This window comes from Gymnoscopelus microlampas, assembly GCF_963454915.1.
Source record: "Gymnoscopelus microlampas genome assembly, chromosome: 6".
NCBI lineage: Eukaryota > Metazoa > Chordata > Actinopteri > Myctophiformes > Myctophidae > Gymnoscopelus > Gymnoscopelus microlampas.
Window position 1 is genome coordinate 6,416,545 of NC_139943.1, and position 20,126 is coordinate 6,436,670.

The 20,126-nt window shown below is 43.5% G+C and overlaps 1 protein-coding gene across 1 annotated transcript; it reads left to right on the forward strand.

The window, feature by feature from the left end:
- Nucleotides 1-3,406: 3,406 nt before the first annotated feature.
- On the forward strand, nucleotides 3,407-15,188 carry LOC311046714 (transmembrane protein 178B-like; the record flags this gene model as incomplete). The annotated part of the gene is made up of 4 exons (XM_084059223.1): nucleotides 3,407-3,947; nucleotides 6,411-6,524; nucleotides 14,334-14,471; nucleotides 14,926-15,188. The coding sequence occupies 4 exons, from the start codon at nucleotides 3,407-3,409 to the stop codon at nucleotides 15,186-15,188; spliced, it is 1,056 nt and encodes a 351-aa protein (XP_083915349.1).
- Between the last annotated feature and the right edge of the window lie 4,938 nt (nucleotides 15,189-20,126).

The window sequence follows — 20,126 nt, forward strand, 5'->3', positions numbered from 1 at the left end:
AAATAAGGGTTAAATAGCTCTATATTCTGATAGTAATCATTGCTATAGTGTGTTTGTTCAGTAACAGGAGTCTCCATCTCTCTCCAGCTCTTTGTTAAACAGAAAAGGCATTTTCAGGTCAGGATACCAATTTGATCCAATCAGAATAGAGAACTCAGTCAGGATACAGATTAAACAAGTGAAATTGGAAGTGATGACACAAATAACATGTATTTGTGTTATTTAATGAGTAGACAAAATTGGATCTGGAACACTACAATTTTGTCACCTACCTGAAAATGTATTTTCTGTTCATTAAAGAGCTGGAGAGACATGGAGACTCCTGTTACTGAACAAATACTTATAGCAATGATTACTTGAGCAATGATTGCTTTACATTACAGAATGTAGTGCTTAAAATCCACAATAGGGTTGTGGTTGAGTTGAGTGAAACAAATAGAGCACAATGTATTTAGCAGGAGCTGCTCAGCAACTCCTTTGTGGTCAACACTACTTTAGCGGGGTCAAACTTAAACAGAAGGTGTCACAGAGGGTATTAAACACGGAGGGTTACTTAACTTTCAGAACCCAACATGTTGACCTGTAACTTTTGGACAGTGAGTAACAGCACAGACAGCATGCCACACACGGCCAATTGAGCACAGCTGCTGACAGCTCTTAAATAGTGGGAGGGCTTCCTCCTGATTGGTCCAGCTTGGACGGTCTCCTCCCAGCCAGGTCTCCTCCCACGCAGGACCTGAGCTGAATGAACAGGAGTCAGTGGGACTACCTATAAACTATAAAGAAAACATCACATGGATGCACCTGAGACGTATCATCAGTGTTGTAGCCTGGGGTCAACGGGTGTTTCGGGTCTCGCAACAACACACACCCTCGCCCAGGTGACCCAGCCGGGGTTGATCAAGCCTCGACTTACGTCCCAGTAGCTACCCACGGTCAGTCCTCTCAGGGAAAGACAGGGCCACTCAGTCCGCTTCTCCGGAACTACTCTGCGGACCGGGGGAGAGGGGAGGCTCTGGCACATGGAGGGACTAGGCTTTGTGGATGGCCTCCTGGCCGGGCTCCTTCTTCTCTCACCAGGTCCAGGACCTGAGCGTTGCACCAGACTGTCCCCGCTCCAAACGTTTCCTTCTGGCGTGATTTTGTTCCTTGGGCCGTGGTGGTACTGCAGGCTCCACTTGCGGCTTGCTTGAATGGCCCTCCTTAAAGGCCTCACCGTGGATTTGTTGGGCTTCTTCCTCACGGAAGACACAGGCTGGGGCGCCAACCCATACTGCTCCCGGGACGCCCGTCACCCGTCTCTCCGGTGGTCACCAAACTATTCCTGGTTGTCACGTAGTCTAATTCCTATGAGCCACTATAAATAGAGTAACTAACTATAAAGAAAACATCACATGGATACACCTGGGACATATCATCAGTGTTGTAGCCAAACACCAAATAACTGTGCAAAAATAATATAATAAATAGAAAGAACCCTCACATGTAACAGTCTGCTAAAATTGTAATTGTAATTGTACATGTGATTCAGTGAAAAGGTAGTTATGTTGCATTTGCAAACTTTGTAAAACTGTTTATAAACGCAACAATGTATTTATCTAAGTCAGTGGTCAGTCAGTGAACCTTTTCAGGCCACGACCCCCCACAATAATCATATTTGAACTGGGGACCACCCTGACAAGCGCTTGGAATTGAAGGAGTTGAGGCATTGCATTTAGTTTGACTCGGTTCCACAGATAAAAATTGTGAAAATAGCCTATCTACAAGCTCACAACGTGAGGCATTGTATGTGAGCTTGTAGATCGTCAATTTTCATAATGTTTATCTCTTTCTTAGGTAAAATTTGACAATTAGATTTATTTTTATAGTATATGTTGTTGATTACTTTTCACACAGTAATGGTCTTATTTTTCCTTAAATTGTCACTTTATAAATGTGCAGATACCCTGTATACACTCATACTGTTTGTTGGTTTGTTTACTGTTGGGTGAGAAAATATTTGCACATTAAGCTAATGTCCCCCCCCCCCCCCCACCAGAACCTCAAATCAATGTGTTTTGGTCACAGACCCCCCAACTGAACATATTTTGTGCCAGGGACCCCCGTACACGAGTTGTGTTGTTATAATGTTTGTTTTTAAAAAATCCTAATTTTTTAAAAAGTAGATCTGTAAGCTTGCAGCTTGGATATTTTCACATAGACAATGTATATCTAAGGTTAAAGCAGTTAAACTGATTTTGATGCTGTGTTAACTCATTTAGCTGGGGACCCCCTGGAACTCCCTCAAGTACCCCTGGGGGTCCCCGAACCCCACTATGAGAACCACTACTCTAAGGGTCTTGCTTTTTAAAATTATTATTATTATACATGAATGTCTCTTTATTAGAAAGAAATGTTAGACTGAACCAGTATCAATAGATCTACAGTAAAATCCTCAATGTTAATGTAACTCTCTGAGAACCAAAATGGTTCAAATCGTAGGCTACACACTATAGCAATGAAAGGACACAGGATAGGTGGGCACTAGGGACATCTGGGCACCTCGATGTAAAATTGGCTATTTTGTCTGAAATGTTTGAAAATAAAATATTTGTTAAATGGTCTTAAGTAGGCGATATGAACATACACAGTACATCATTATAAGACATTCATTTTATCCTTCAACTTTAAGCCCAAAATTACTGGATATAGCCTGTATGCTTATGAGCAATTTGCAGCTTTTGTAGAAATATTAGACCTTAATTGCCGAATGTTTAAGCATATTCTAATCATGTATGCTGTACTTTACTTTAAAACATTTTCCAAATATTGTATATATATATATATATATATATATATATATATATATATATATATATATATATATATATATATATATATATATATATATATATATATATATTTTTTTTTTTTTTTTTTTTTTTTTTTTAAATAGCCAATTTAACACCGAGGTGCCCACTCTTCCTGGGTGCCCACAGCCCACCTATCCTGTTACCCAGTTAAATGAGCACTCAGCATTTCCCAGTGCAGCAGAGTTCAGATGCTAAGGACAGACAGACAGACAGACAGACAGACAGACAGACAGACAGACAGACAGACAGACAGACAGACAGACAGGCTCCAGGAGTTCCCACTTTAAATTCCATCGGTGGAATAAATCAGAGAAGATGAAGCCATTCATTCGGTGATGATGATTCACTTCAGCCATTTAAACCATCGTTGACTTAACATCGCAGTCTCCATTTGATCATCATTATTATTATTAATTTAATAATAATAATAAGAACCAGCAACGACCGACCAGCGACGGATCTCTCTGCTGTCCCGTTGCAGCCAACCAGCCAACCAGCCAACCCCCCTCCACCCCTGCATCCCTCCATCCTCCTCACCACCACATGGATGGAACATGGCTGCTATGAGGGCTCTGACGGTGGCGGGTCTGGCGCTGGCGTTCTGCGCCCTGGGGCTCATCGCCGTGGCCATCGGCACCGACAACTGGTACGAGACGGACGCCCGGCGGCACCGCGAGCGATGCAAGAACTACTCCAACAACAACCACCACCACAACCGGGGGAGGAACGACCCGGGCTACATCTACATCTCCAGCAGCAGCCTGCCGCTGCGCAGCAGCAAGAAGCCCCCCATGATCAACAAGCCCCCCGTGCCCGAGCCCAAGGAGAGCGGCGTGGAGGAGCGGAGAGCCGGATCCGCGGGTTCAGCACCATGGACAGCGGGTGTTCAGAGCGCCGCGCCGCTCAGAGCCAAGCGGCACTTTGACGCTCTTCCCCCGGCGGCGCCCGCAGCGGCGGCTGCGGCCCCCTTGATGGCGTCGGCCGCGATGGTGGAGTCGCTGTGCGGCCGGCAGTTCAACTCCACCGTGGCGGGGCTGTGGAGGAAGTGTCACCGCGAGGGCTTCGACCTGGAGACGGAGGATTTGATCTTTAAAGGTTATAAAAAAAAAAAAAAGGTCTTATTCTTTGAAAAAAAATGTACTTGAAGTATAGCCTACCAAACGTAGAAAGTAGTCATTGTGCAGAATGTCCCATTTCACACGTTTTCAAATGTATACAAATCATTTGAAAATAGGGTTAGGGATAGCCGATCTACAAGCTCACAATGCATCCATTGCTAGGCATTGTGAGCTTGTAGATCTGCTATTTTCAAATGGCCAAAATATATGAAGGGCTGGAAAAAACCCAGTTAAACCCTCTCTATCATAGATAAAAAAATGTAATCGATTTTAACATAGATATGCTAAAATCTAAGCTAAAAACCATAAAGCTAAAATCAGACTCGAATCAAATACATCTATGATAGAGTCTTGATCCAAGGCTATAGCCCTTTCTAGACCTGGGACTTGGGACTGCTTGTTTCCATCTATACACTAAATATCTTCGGCCAAACAATAGCCGATCTACAAGCTTACAGAGTCATGAATGTTGACAAGTTGTGAGCTGGTAGATTTTTTTGGGGGGGATGAATATGGATGCTGGGGTTTGAAACACCTTTTGTTTTTGTGTGGGTGAGGCTGAGGCTGTTTACATCTGTGTGTTGATAACACGCACAGTGCGCTGTCCATGGTTCTGGTGCTGTCCAGGGTACTGGAGCTATCCGTGGTGCTGACGCTGGGCCTGCATGCATGCATGCAGTAGCACAACACAGCAGCATCATTACACAACACCGTCTGTACATGTTATGTTACTGTGCTCCTACTGTGCTGTGTATATATACTGTAGGCCCGCATAGGCTAATACACTAGCTTAGAATGCTATATGTGTGTGTGTGTGTGTGTGTGTGTGTGTGTGTGTGTGTGTGTGTGTGTGTGTGTGTGTGTGTGTGTGTGTGTGTGTGTGTGTGTGTGTGAGAGAGAGAGAGAGAGAGAGAGAGAGAGAGAGAGAGAGAGAGAGAGAGAGAGAGAGAGAGAGAGAGAGAGAGAGAGAGAAGGAGGAGAGAGAAACAACAGAGAGAGAGAGAGAGAGAGAGAGAGAGAGAAAGAGAGAGGAGAGAGAAGGAGGAGAGAGAAACAACAGAGAGAGAGAGAGAGAGAGAGAGAGAGAGAGAGAGAGAGAGAGAGAGAGAGAGAGAGAGAGAGAGAGAGAGAGAGAGAGAGAGAGAGAGAGTAGTTTCATTGTTTTACCTGGTATCCTATAGTTTCAAATGTACAGTATGTTATTTAGATAGCATGTTGTTTATAGACAGATGCTATATATTTATTGTTCACCTATAGCTTTGAGGCATTACATTGTTCTCTCTGCACTCTATACTTATGTGACTATTTACTAATTTACAGGTGCTTATACCTATACTGTATGTTCCCTCAGCCCTTTGTTCCCTCAAAACTAACCCTAACCCCAAGCCTATAATCCTAAACTGAGGGAACATAATATAGGCATGACCCCCTGTTTACCTTGTTGTTGTTCATAGACTAGAGCAGGGGTCTTCAACAGGGGGTCCGGGACCCCTAGGGGGTCCTCAGAGTTACTATAGGGGGTCCGCCAAATCTTTGTGTGATATGATTTTTCTTTTTACCTTAACCACTTGAACCATAGCATCCCTTTTTTGAGAACTTTAGCCAAAAATAGCCGATCTACAAGAGGTATATAGGTGTAGAGGGGAAAAAGAGCAGACCACGTAAACAAAAAAAGTATAATCTGAAACACAATTTTATACAATATAGAGTAGGGGGTCCCTGCTTCATCTCTCTCTCAGCTAGGGGGTCCTTGGCCTGAAAACGTTGAAGACCCCTGGACTAGAGTTCATGTTTATTCTTCTCATTCTGATCTCACACTCATAAGTTGCTCTGGATAAGAAGCTCTGCTAAACAGTGTTGATTTAGTCGACTAAAACTATGACGAAAAATGCTGGTCGACTACGTTTTTACACTGACGATAACTAAATAAAAACTAAATAAAAACTAGGCTACGGTGACTAAAACTATGACTGAATATATCGACAATTTCGTCAACAAATAAAAACTAGACTAAAATGTTAGTGAGGGACTAGTGGAGAAGAGATCCAGTAGAACAAAAAGACAAGTCGTTTTATGTTTGGCTGTGCTCTGAAAATAGCAGATCTACAAGCTCACAACGTGTCATGCTGCGACACGTTGTGAGCTTGTAGATCGGCTATTTTCAGCATGCAACCAAGTGTAAAATCAGCCATTACGACGCCATCAAGGCACCGCCAACATACATTTTAGTCGACTATAATCTTAGGATATTTAGTCGACTGAAACTAGACAAAACTGAAACAATTCAGATGGCTGAAATATGACTAAAACTAAATGGAATTGTATTCAAAAGACTATGACTACAACTAAATTAAAAAATGTGCTGTCAAAATCAACACTGCTGCTAAATGCTTACATTGACATTGTGTGTTTCTTTGTGTTATGTTGTCTACATGCTCAGGGTTGGTCCAGCGCTGCACGCCCGTTAAATATTACTACACCTCGTCAGCCCTGCCCAGAAACCTGCCCGTCGACCTGACCAAGACCATACGCCAGGACGAGTGGCACGCGCTGCGTAAGTCATTCTCTACCACGTTCATCTCAAGGACCCACAATTTGCATATTTTTTGCATCAGGCCACGGACCCCCATTTCATACCATTTGTTATCTCTGGGACCTCCAATGTAGCTACACTGTAAAATCCTCAGTGTTCATACAGACCTGTAAGGGTCCATTTGGTTCCATTTGTACACTCTCAGAGTTACAGACCTGTAAGGGTTCATTTGGTTCCATTTGTACACTCTCAGAGTTACAGACCTGTAAGGGTTCATTTGGTTCCATTTGTACACTATCAGAGTTACAGACCTGTAAGGGTCCATTTGGTTCCATTTGTAGGCCTACACTCTCAGAGTTACAGAGCTGTAAGGGTCCATTTGGTTCCATTTGTAGGCCTACGCTCTCAGAGTTACAGAATTGTAAGGGTCCATTTGGTTCCATTTCTACACTATTAGAGTTACGGACCAGTAAGGGTCCATTTGATTCCCTTTCCTAGTCCACTTCCACCCACAGCTACATTTGGATACCAATACTTTTGTACTTTTACTCAAGTGCATTTTTAATTCTGGACTCTTACTTGTAACAGAGTACTTCTACATTGCAGTATTGATACTTTTACTTAAGTAAAACATTTGAGTACTTTTTCCACCGCTGGGTGTTTTAGGGACAAGGCTGGTGTCTGAAGATAGCAACCTTTGCACGGGAACGGCCCTTGCACCATGCGATTGAATAAAATTGGTATCCCAACCTTTGCTAAAGGGCTGGAGAGACAGGGAGCCCCGTTACTGAATACACACTCTATAGCAATGATTACTATCACAATATCAAGCCATTTAACACTAATTTTAACACATATATAGACACTTACCCTACCTTTACTGTAAGTCCTGTTGTCAAACGTTGTCAGAGCTCCTCCAAAATCTACAACACGTTGTGAGCTACAGTTATTTCAGAGAGTTTTGAAGATTTTTTTTTCCTCTTACAATTTTCACCTATAATGACACGAGTGAATGAATGGTTCATGAATGAATGAATGCTTTATATTGGGTCTTTGTTTACAACAAATCAAAACACACTTGTGCGGACTTACAACAAAAATAAATCATCATCACAAATGTACATATCCACGTAATGACCGAAAAAAGGAATTGGCTGAAGCACAATGCTTATTCTTTGCCTATCCTTTACAATCCTTGAAAAAAATGTTTTTCAATATTTAAAAACCTTAAAATATGAGACAAGATAAAAGAGAAAAAAAGAAAGAAAATGTTTTACTCAAAATGCCCATCACGACCACTGACAACAGACGATCAGATTACATTGCCCTATAGTCTCGGATACAGCAGATAATAAAGGAAAGGAACAACTACTGACAGGAGAAATGGAATGCAGGAAAGATCAGCCTCTCTAGCTCAATGCCAAGAAAACTCAAGTAACGATATGTAATCCATTAAGACCGGGAAAACATCTATGTCATGTTAAGATGTATTTGGCTATTCAAAAATCACACCCTGTGTGAAGAGAGTGGTGCCTTTGATGAGCCCCGTATTGATGTTGTCATCAATGTTTGTTTATTGGACATACATACATACATACGGACGGACACACGGACAAAGTCCTTCTAATTACCATGGAGATCAATACCAGATCAATATTCAATATAGGCCTTTATTGGACGCTAGACGTTCTAACTGTGGTTTTCCACAGTGACACAGATCTTCCCTGGTAACATCTTCAGATACTTTCTATCACCATAACCATTATAAATGAATGGAAACAGTGTGTCAGTGAAGGTGTGTGTGAAGTTGTGTAGGTGTGTGTTAGAATTAGGATCAGAGAAGGACAGCTGTCCTCTGTCCCAGTCCAGCTGGACTCTGATCCTCTGGAGTTTCTGATTCACTGAGAGAGCTGAGAGAGTCTCCTCACCATCAGGCTCTGATGAGGAGACTACTCTGTATTCACCCCTATAGAACCATATATACCAGTATCCACTCCCTGTGTCTCCCTTCCTCTGGTAAGACTCCACACACACACCTACTTGCCAGCTTTTATTGTCTCCAACCTCAACATCCCAGCTGTGAGACCCTGAGTTAAAGCCCTCAGAACCCAGGACTTGGGGCCACCAGTCAAACCTCTCTGGGTTGTCAGGAAGCTGCTGTCTCTCTACACGTCAGATCATCAGACAGCATGAGCCATGGACTAGCAGTGTTGGGGTCCAGGATGACAGGAGTGTAGGAGACAATGTGCTTCATCTTGTCCCAGACTCTGAAGGTCAGGTTCTTCAGGTGTTTGGCCTCGTCTATCAACGCTCCTGAGACCGGCGGTGGGTCCTGCAGGGTGAGCTGGACTCCCTCCATCATGGTCTTGTAGTTCTGCAGGAATGAGACGTGGTCGTCGGCTCTCAGCTGGTCCTCAGCACCTTGGCTTGCATTAGAGAGGGTTTCCATTTCTCTGCTCAGACCCTCAATCCTCTCCTTCATCTCCTGACTCTTCTGAGCCTCTTCCTCCCGCAGAGCAGCGATCCTGGCCTCCTCTTCCTCCTGTAGGAATCGACGAAGATTCTGAAACTGTTCCTTAATCTGCGTCTTTGTATTCCTGGCCTGAACCTTGATGTGATTTTCTATTTTGTTGCACTCTTTTTTAACTTTATTAAAATTACATTTCTGTATTTCTTTCCTTAAAGCCTCCAGTGATTCCTGGACCTTCTGTTTGCAAAGTCCAGACGCTTCGTCCACGGGTAAGAACTTGTGTCCGGCGTGTTCCTCTGAATTGTGACACACGAGACACATCGGCTGTTGGTCTTCCAGACAGAAGAGCTTGAGGTTCTCACCGTGTGCGGTGCAGAGGACCTCAGAGCTCACCGACAAGGAGCTCTGGCCTTTCTCCTCCAAGAGGTTCTCACACAGGTCCTTCACAACAACATTTGTAACAGGATGGTCCCTGGAGCATCTTCTCTGACAGACAGGACATTCTTTTGTTGGTCTTTCCGTCCACCATTCCTGCAGACAGTCCTTGCAGAAGCTGTGGCCACAGGACGGCACAACGGGATGTTTAAAGATGTCATGAAACTCCTCTTTCGGAACAGTGAAACGGGAAGCCATTTTCTCTGCTGCTCCCTGATCTGAAATGTTCTCTGAGGCTGTTACACCAGAGGAATACAATAAGACAAAACAACGATAACATTATGAGTATCAATTGTAAAATTATCTACCAATCACACCCGCTATGCAATAGATAGATCTACCGTGTACAGGGTATTTCAGCAACCGAGTTAGCAGACACAGCTCAGTCTTTCATGGTTTTATTATACTAACACACAATAGAAACACACTCTAAAACAGTAGGCCAGTAAGCCAGTAGTAGGTTTAGAAAATGAAACACAAACAACAACACAACGACAAATTACTGACATGAAATATACACACAACTATAAAACTGAAATATATACATTCATCTTCGTATAAACACACTCTTATATCTTACCGTCAGTCTCTCTGAGCTCACAATGGAAAATGACGAACGCAGCAATAACACCCTGGTAACTAGTAACACTGATGCCTGCGTGGAACACTTTGTCCTTTTAGTGAGCTTTCTCTCTATTTATATGGGTTTGGTCTACCCATGTGGGTGTAACCATCTGTTGATTAATCATGTGACTTGTGTATTGTCTTAAATGTGGAAACACAGGCTTTAGCACTGTTCTATAACAGTAGCCACTGTCCCCCAGCTCCTTATCTGACCTAATCAATCAACACTCTCATGTGACTCTCATGTGACACATGCAAGTCCCCCGCTGTGGACCCCAACACCACAGGTCAGAGCTGTGGCCTTTGGAATTGTATATACCTGTACCTACTATGACCAAATATCCATCTGAAAATATAATAAATAATAGAAATTCTACATATATGCAGGCATTTACCTCTTCATTTACTGTATAACTTTGGTTCATAAACTAACACAGATAATAGTAACAACAATACTTATGTTACTGGAAAGTTCTACAGCAGTTGTAGTGTTTGTACTAGTGATTGTAGTCCTGTTGTCAAACGTTGTCAGAGCTCTTCCAAAATCGACGAGCTCACACTGGCATCGCAGAGAGCAACACGTTGTGAGCTTCAGTTATTTCAGACAGTTTTGGGATTTTTTTTTTCTCTTACAATTTTCACCTATAATTACACGAGTGAATGAATGGTTCATGAATGAATGAATGCTTTATTTTGGGTCTTTGTTTACAACAAATCAAAACACACTTGTGTGGACTTACAACAAAAATAAATCTTCATCACAAATGTAATTTGTAATTCAAATAATGAATAACCTGCCATAAACCAATCCCTTCTAATTACCATGGAGATCAATACCAGATCAATATATTCAATATAGGCTTTTATTTGACGCTAGACGTTCTAACTGTGGTTTTCCACAGTGACACAGATCTTCCCTGGTAACATCTTCAGATACTTTCTATCACCATAACCATTATAAATGAATGGAAACAGTGTGCCAGTGAAAGTGTGTGTGAAGGTGTGTAGGTGTGTGTTAGAATTAGGATCAGAGAAGGACATCTGTCCTCGGTCCCAGTCCAGCTGGACTCTGATCCTCTGGAGTTTCTGATTCACTGAGAGAGCTGAGAGAGTCTCCTCACCATCAGGCTCTGATGAGGAGACTACTCTGTATTCACCCCTATAGAACCATATATACCAGTATCCACTCCCTGTGTCTCCCTTCCTCTGGTAAGACTCCACACACACACCTACTTGCCAGCTTTTATTGTCTCCAACCTCAACATCCCAGCTGTGAGACCCTGAGTTAAAGCCCTCAGAACCCAGGACTTGGGGCCACCAGTCAAACCTCTCTGGGTTGTCAGGAAGCTGCTGTCTCTCTACACATCTCACACTGGTCAGATCATCAGACAGCATGAGATAAGGACTAGCAGTGTTGGGGTCCAGGATGACAGGAGTGTAGGAGACAGTGTCCTTCATCTTGTCCCAGACTCTGAAGGTCAGGTTCTTCAGGTGTTTGGCCTCGTCTATCAGCGCTCCTGAGACCGGCGGTGGGTCCTGCAGGGTGAGCTGGACTCCCTCCATCGTAGTCTTGTAGTTCTGCAGGAATGAGACGTGGTCGTCGGCTCTCGGCTGATCCTCAGCAGCTTGGATTGCATTGGAGAGGGTTTCCATTTCTCTGCTCAGACCCTCAATCCTCTCCTTCATCTCCTGACTCTTCTGAGCCTCTTCCTCCCGCAGAGCGGCGATCCTGGCCTCCTCTTCCTCCTGTAGGAACCGACGAAGATTCTGAAACTGTTCCTTAATCTGCGTCTTTGTATTCCTGGCCTGAACCTTGATGTGATTTTCTATTTTGTCGCACTCTTTTTTAACTTTATTAAAATTACATTTCTGTATTTCTTTCCTTAAAGCCTCCAGTGATTCCTGGACCTTCTGTTTGCAAAGTCCAGACGCTTCGTCCACGGGTAAGAATTTGTGTCCGGCGTGTTCCTCTGAATTGCGACACACGAGACACATCGGCTGTTGGTCTTCCAGACAGAAGAGCTTGAGCTTCTCACTGTGTGCGGTGCAGAGGACCTCAGAGGTCACCGACAAGGAGCTCTGGCCTTTCTCCTCCAAGAGGTTCTCACACAGGTCCTTCACAACAACATTTGTAACAGGATGGTCCCTGGAGCATCTTCTCTGACAGACAGGACATTCTTTTGTTGGTCTTTCCGTCCACCATTCCTGCAGACAGTCCTTGCAGAAGCTGTGGCCACAGGACGGCACAACGGGATGTTTAAAGATGTCATGACACACGGGACAGGTCAACTCCTCTTTCAGAACAGTGAAACGGGAAGCCATTTTCTCTGCTGCTCCCTGATCTGGAATGTTCTCTGAGGATGTTACACCAGAGGAATACAAGAAGACAAAACAACGATAACATTATGAGTATCAATTGTACAATTATTTACCAATCACACCCGCTATGCAATAGATAGATCTCCCATGTACAGGGTATTTCAGCAACCGAGTTAGCAGACACAACTCAGTCTTTCTTGGTTTTATTATACTAACACACAATAGAAACACACTCTAAAACGTTTAGGCCAGTAGGCCAGTAAGCCAGTAGTAGGTTTAGAAAATGAAACACAAACAACAACACAACGAAAAATTACTGACATGAAATATACACACACAATTATAAAACTGAAATATATACATTCATTTTCGTATAAACACACTCTTATATCTTACCGTCAGTCTCTCGGAGCTCGCAATGGAAAATGACGAACGCAGCAATAACACCCTGGTAACTAGCATCACTGATGCCGGCGTAGAACACTTTGTCCTTTTAGTGATCTTTCTCTCTGTTGATTAATCATGTGACTTGTGTATTGTCTTAAATGTGGAAACACAGGCTTTAGCACTGTTCTATAACAGTAGCCACTGTTCCCCAGCTCCTCATCTGACCTAATCAATCAACACTCTCATGTGACTCTCATGTGACACATGCAAAGTCCCCCGCTGTGGACCCCAACACCACAGGTCAGAGCTGTGGCCTCCAGAATTGTATATACCTGTACCTACTATGACCAAATATCCATCTGAAAATATAATAAATAATATAAATTCTACACATATGCAGGCATTTACCTTTTCATTTATAACTTTGGTTCATAAACTAACACAGATAATAGTAACAACAATACTTATGTTACTGGAAAGTTATACAATCAATAGTAGTAGTAGTGTTTGTACTAGTGATTGTAGTATTCATAGCAACAGTAATATTTGTAGCACTTCTTATGATCTGCCTGTTCTTACCTCAGTAGAGATTGTAGCTGTCTGTCTGTCTGTCTGTCTGTCTGTCTGTCTGTCTGTCTGTCTTGTAGTCGGTCTGCCAGGTTGTTCAAATGATCCGTCCGTCTATTAATTGATCTATTTATTGATTGATTTATATTTGCCTCTCGGTTAGTTCTCATGTCGCTCTCTGACTGACGAGTGAATGTTAATCTAACTGTAAAAGATAAGTACAGGGCCTCTGGTACATTAAGTCAAGTGTGTGTGTGGTAGTGGCTTCTGGTACTGTAGATTAAGTGTGGTTTAAGTGGTTATTAAATCAACATTCAGTTTATTTATTATTTAAATATATATTCTAATAATATAACAAAAAAACTAAACTAGACCACAAACACGTTTTTACATTACATTAAAACTGTACAGAAATGGAAAACATTTAAGTCAAAACTAAATAAAGACACACACTTGTGTGAAAACCTGTCTGTCTAAAGACAGGTCTGATTTGTGGCGTGTTGTGCTTCTTACAGACCTGCAGAGCATGCCATCCATCTATCTATCTATCTATCTATCCATCCATCCATCCATTCATCCATTCATCTATCTACAGCAGGGGTCTTCAACGTTTTCAGGCCAAGGACCCCCTAGCTGAGAGAGAGTTGAAGCAGGGACCCCCCCTCTATTTTATATAAAATTGTGTTTCTCATTTTTTTTCGTTTACTTGGTCTGCTCTTTTTTCGCTCTTCACCAAACGTTTTCCTCAGAAAAACAGATGCTAGGGTTCAAGTGGTTAAGGTAAAAACAAATCAGAGTTACAGCCACATAAGGGTCAATTTGGTTCTTCTATCCATCATTTATCTGGGGACCCCCTGGAAGCCCCTCAAGGACCCCTGGGGGTCCCCGGACCCCACTTTGAGAACCAATGACCTAGGGGTCCCGGACCCCCTGTTGAAGACCCCTGATCTACAGTATATCTAGTTTCTATCTACATAATATATATATATAATATATGTATATCTATCATGGTGTTGTGCTTCTCTCAGATCTACAGAGGATGACAGCCAGCTTCGTGGGCATGGCGGTGGCCATCATCCTGTTCGGCTGGGTCATAGGCGTCCTGGGCTGCCTGAAGGACCACGACCTGATGCAGTATGTGGCTGGACTGCTCTTCCTTATGGGAGGTAAGAGCTGCACTACCTTAGTGTTCCACTGGGAGGCAGCAGTATGTGGCTGGCCTGCTCTTCCGTATGGGAGGTAAGAGCTGCACTACCCTAGTGTTCCACAGGAGGGCACACCAGATACGTGTTATGGAGAGTCTTGACAAGGAACCACTGCAGTTTGAACCTGGTGTCACTATTTTGTGCATGAAGAAAGAAAGAAAGAAAGAAAGAAAGAAAGAAAGAAAGAAAGAAATATTTAATTTTCTTAATATGTTTTCACAGATTTTCATAGACATTCAAACTTTTTCAAAACTTTTAGAAAAACTTTTTTTAAATAGCAAAAATACCAGATCTTCAAGCTCACAATGCAAAACATTGTGAGCTTGTAGATCACTATTTTAGATTTTTTTTTAGAAACAACACCCAGCAACGATAAATGTTTTCTTTGTGTGTGTGTGTGTGTTTCTCCACCCAGGCACATGCTGCATCATATCTCTGTGCACGTGCGTGGCGGGCATCAACTTTGAGCTGTCGCGCTACCCCCGCCACATGTACGGCATCCCGGAGGACATCGGCCACGGCTACGGCTGGTCCATGTTCTGTGCCTGGGGGGGGCTGGGCTTCACCCTATTGGCCGGCTTCCTGTGCACGCTGGCGCCCTCCCTCTACCCGCCGCCGCCCCCGCCCACCCCGGTGGCAACGCACCACAAACACCGGCAGGAGAACGGCTGCGTGTGACAGCGACAGAGAGACAGCCATGTCGTCGGCATAGACTGTAAAAAGAAAATGGACGAAGGGATAGCCGTGACGTCACCAATTGATTGATACAGACCCGTTTTGGGAAGATTTCTAGTTCAGCTGAAAAATGGCTGCGAGTGCAAAACCAACCGCCGCACACCTGGTGGTGAGCTGTTATTGGTTGTGAACGGGGAAGTGTTGAGGGCGGGGTCTTCACTTACCAGTACCACCCAATCACAATTTAGTTTGTCTTCATCATAAATGTTTTTAACGGGGGCCATGAATTTACGAAAAGACTTGAAACTAAGCGGTCAAACACATAAAGGTCTTTATGAAAAGGTTTTACGAAAGGCAATAAAACCAAGGGTTAAACTCCAGGTTAAATTAACGTTTTTTTTTTTTGGTGTGCTGCAGCCGCAGGAGGGGAATCAGCGCCACCTACTGGGCCATTAATAAGAACTGCAGTGTTTTCGTTACTTCCGCACTGGCTTTAAAAAATGAACAGAGACACGTTGGCGCCTCGTCAGGCTGTGTGTGACAGCGACACCCTTTGTCAAAGCGGCCGACACAAACTCTTATGACGCCCTGGACGGTTCCTACCGACCGGACAGACGTTCTATCGAGGGAACCGGTATACCGTAGAGACAAACATCCATCCAAACAGGGAACTCTTGGCTCTTTTCCACTACAAAACAAACTGTAAGAGAACCGTGTCATGTCGTGTTTTGTACGTATTTAACACGTTCTGGGTTTGTTTCCGCTATACCCTGCGGGACGGTTTGGTTCCACATAAGGTTCTCAGAAACATCATTTGGGTTCTGCTCAGGAGAACCTGAGTTTTAGGAACCCATAACTGGAAACTTATACTTTCTATTTTGTTTTTCTAAAATAGTGAAAATAGCAGATCTACAAGCTCACAATGCGCCGCTTTGCGGCGCATTGTGAGCTTGTTGATCTGCTATTTTTGCTTTTCATGATTTTTATGGCGTTGTTCTGGAAGGTTCTGGATTAAGAGACCTCGGTTGTCGTGAAGAGACAACCGAGGAGTCCCTGGTTCCACTGAGAGGGACAGAGACATTTTAACAAAGGATCCACTGAGAGGGACAGGGACATTCTAACAAAGGACACAGGACACTGGCTCTGAAAAGAGCCAAATTCCAATACCCAAAATCTCGGCCACTCGCTCACTCACACTCGTCACTCCAGCTTGGCGGTGTTACATGAAATTGGTGACCTGTCCGAAATATGTGACCATCTCGAGGACTTACATGGAGTCTAACTTACATGGAGGTCTTTAAATACGTGGCCTAAATACCGCTATAGGTTGAACACTGCTAATGAACAAACCGCAACGATTTACGTTCGGACACTGGCGTTACGTGATGTCTACACGATGGTCACATATTTTGGCAGGTCACCAATTTTACCGCAACACCACCATGCTGGAGTGACAGAGTGTGAGTGAGCGAGTGGCCGAGAGTTTGGGGTATTGGAACTCAGCTAAAGGGACATTTAATGTCAGTCCTCGGTAGCTACTGTCTGTCTGTCTGTCTGTCTCAATTAATTAACTGTTCAGAACTGTAAGCTCACAACGCATCACGAACGAGACGCCTTGTGAGCTTATAGATCTGCTGTCTTCGTATGACGAAGCATAAATTAAGACATTACTGCTTGCTCTCTGAGAGGAGAATACTTAATTAAATACAAAGACTTTATTCCTTTACATCTGCCAGGTTGGAGACAAAAAAAAACGTATGGTTGGCAGGAGATCCCACATAGCACAACTTTGGAATAATAATGTAATTAACATTTATGAATGTTTTCTCACATTTCAGAAGGGCAAACCGTGTATAAATATGTACTCATTCTGAAGAACACCACCATGTAATTGTACTTTTTTTTTAATTGAATGTTTGTCTGCAGTTGCACTGTTAGGAGGATGTGAGCTGTATGGGGGGAGAGGGTGAAGTCACACACAAACACACACCCCGGTCCGCCAGAAATGTTTTTTTTTAATAAAATGAAATGGTCATGCAGAACACTGCAGCTTTCAGTCCTGTCTGTGTAACACCTCTGACATCTGGTAACATTGATGACATCTGGTAACACTGATGACCAGTGGGGGTCAGCAGTGATGATAAGATATAATCAGATTTAAAACTAGCAATACCACAATGTAAAATACAAAGGTATTGGCAAGTTACTTAAAGTAAAAGTACTCTCTTTCCACCACTTGGTGTCAGTGTGCTGCAGGGTAAGTAGACATTTATCACAGCATTAGTGCAGGAACAAACCTTAGCTTTTGACATACTTACCTCTATCAGGGGTGGAACAAGAAGTGACATTGGTTTGTTCTGGTTCGTTCATTGGTTATATCATTAAGGTGTCCCCTTCGTAAAATGAATTGTCACAAGTTTTACTTTTACTCAAAAAGTCATTAAATTGATCCATGAAGTGACTCCCCACACTAAAGTTAGTTCAAGCACAAGATGTATATTCAGATTCAGATTCAGATCTGAATCTGAATCTGAATCTGAATATACATCTTGTTTTGATATTATATTGGTTAGACTGATGCTATGGCTCTTGGTTTACCTATGATCCTATAACGGAGGCACAATACACTGTATCTCTGCATTCTATGTATGCGTTTACCTTGCTTATTTATTTATTTTAAAATCTTTATCCCACAATTTTTGTAACCCATTTCTTCACCCAGTGCCAATTTGCTATGTAATCCTGGGCTCTACTCTCCCTCTGCGAGCCTGCGGAGAGCCCAGAACTAAGCTCATGCTTCCTTCAATGCATGAGGAGTGAGCAGGCCACTTCATATAACCTGACAGGGGGGAGTTTCCCCGGTAGGACGTAGCGCCTGGAAGGAACACGTTATTCCAACCAGTTCCTTTCCCCTCCATCAGGCGCTCAACCCAACCCGCCTCAACCCGCCCCGCGAACCCATATATAAATCTATGGCTCAACCCGCCCCGCAACCCACGGGGCGGGTTGAGCTCCGCGGGTCGTACCTATAATTCTGTAAAATCATGAAGGTTAGAAAAGAATAAGTATAGACACCCCAAGCGTATTCACACTGTTTTATTCGTATTCTTATTAGGAATAAAGACAAAACAATGTGATTTTTTTTTTTTTTAAATTTGTGAGAGCGGCTGACCCGCTCACCTGCAGACCGCATAATTGCCTCTGAAATCCTGACTCGACCACCCGCACCGCGGGTTGACCCGCGGGTTACGGGTCGGCCCGCTCATCACTAGTACCTATACCCTAGGAGACACGGGGAGAACATGCAAACTCCACACAGAAAGGCCCTTTCACCAACCCCACCTAGAATATGGGCACTGATGACGCGGAGGAGAGGACACGCCCCCAGCGCCCACAATCGAACCCAGGACCTTCTAGCTGTGACGAGGCAGCGATACCGACCGCGCCACCGTGACCCCCGCATTTTATTTATTTTTACACCAGGCTGTATCACATCCCACGGGGGAACTTCAGTTTTCAGCTTCACCCAGCTGAGTGCTGGCCCACAAAGGAGCGCGGAGGGGGGGGGGGGCAGTTAGGGGTTAAGTGACTTGCTCAGGGACACTTCAACACATTGACGAGTGTCTGCTAAATGTCTACATTGTAAATTGTGTACACCTTAATGAAGGGGGATTTCCTCCTCAGTGGAAAGCAATCTAGAGGAAGCAATCTAGAGGAACTCGTACTTACATCTAACTGTTATAAATGTTCCGTTCATAGAGCGCCAATTTCAAACATGAGCTCTCTCTCTCCCACTACAAACGGTGCTACTGTAACTCTCTCTCCCACTACAAACGGTGGTGCTAACTCTCTCTCCCACTACAAACGGTGCTAACTCTCTCTCCCACTACACACGGTGCTAACTGGGAGTGAATGCAGCTTCTTCCAGCTGTGAACTGATTCCTTCAATGTAAACATGAGACATATTATCCAAACACAGCTGCTTCAGCCATTTCCTGAAATCAGTCGACTCCACCTCCTCTCAGAGGAACCCTGGAGCCCGCTCAACCATGTATACATATACTATGGGGCTTGAGTAGCCTAAGGACTGTTTCTACTGGTGGAAGACACACTTCTACTTCTACTTGAGTGAAAGTAGCAATGCTACCAATGGTGGACAAAGTATACTCAAGTAAATACCCAGGTATTCAAAAGTACAAATGACATTATATTTTACACACACAATAAAAAGAAATCAGACATTTTCAGGAATTTTCAGAAATGTTCAAACATAGTGAGAATAGATCCACAAGCTCACAACACAACACACTGTTTGTGAGCTTGTAGATCGGCTGTTTTCACTACATTTGAATTTGAAATATTAAAAAGAAAATGTACATATCAAAGAGAGAGAGAGGGAAGTAAGGGAGAGAGGGACCTTTTAGACAAAGTATTTTAAATGTAACTGTGCTGTTTTACATGTTTTGCCTAATAAAATATTCAATCAATCAATCAAAGGGGAGAGAGAGAGAGAGGGTGGGTGAGGGGAGAAGAGAGAGGAGGGGAAATACTTGACAAAATGATAACAGTGCAAACAGCCCTGCCCAGCAGCAGTAGGCCTACAGTACCACATGAGACAGTGCAGCAGCCATCTTGTTACCACATGTGAATTCTTTCCATGCCCACAGATGAACTGTAACTGTGCCACTTCACACATACAGATCTAAATGACATTTTAACCTTTGCATAAGACTGCAAGGTCGTCAAGGCTACAGCAAAGTGCTACGGGTGGAGTCTGAAGAGGTGAGTCTGAAGAGGAGAGTCTTCAGGTTACGGCGGAACATAGGGATTGAATCTACAGTTCTAACTGCAATGGGGACAAAATGATGTATTTGGCTGCGGCCCCATCCAAAAATATTTTGTGGCAGGGATGTTTCAAAAATTACAATTTTTGAATGGCCA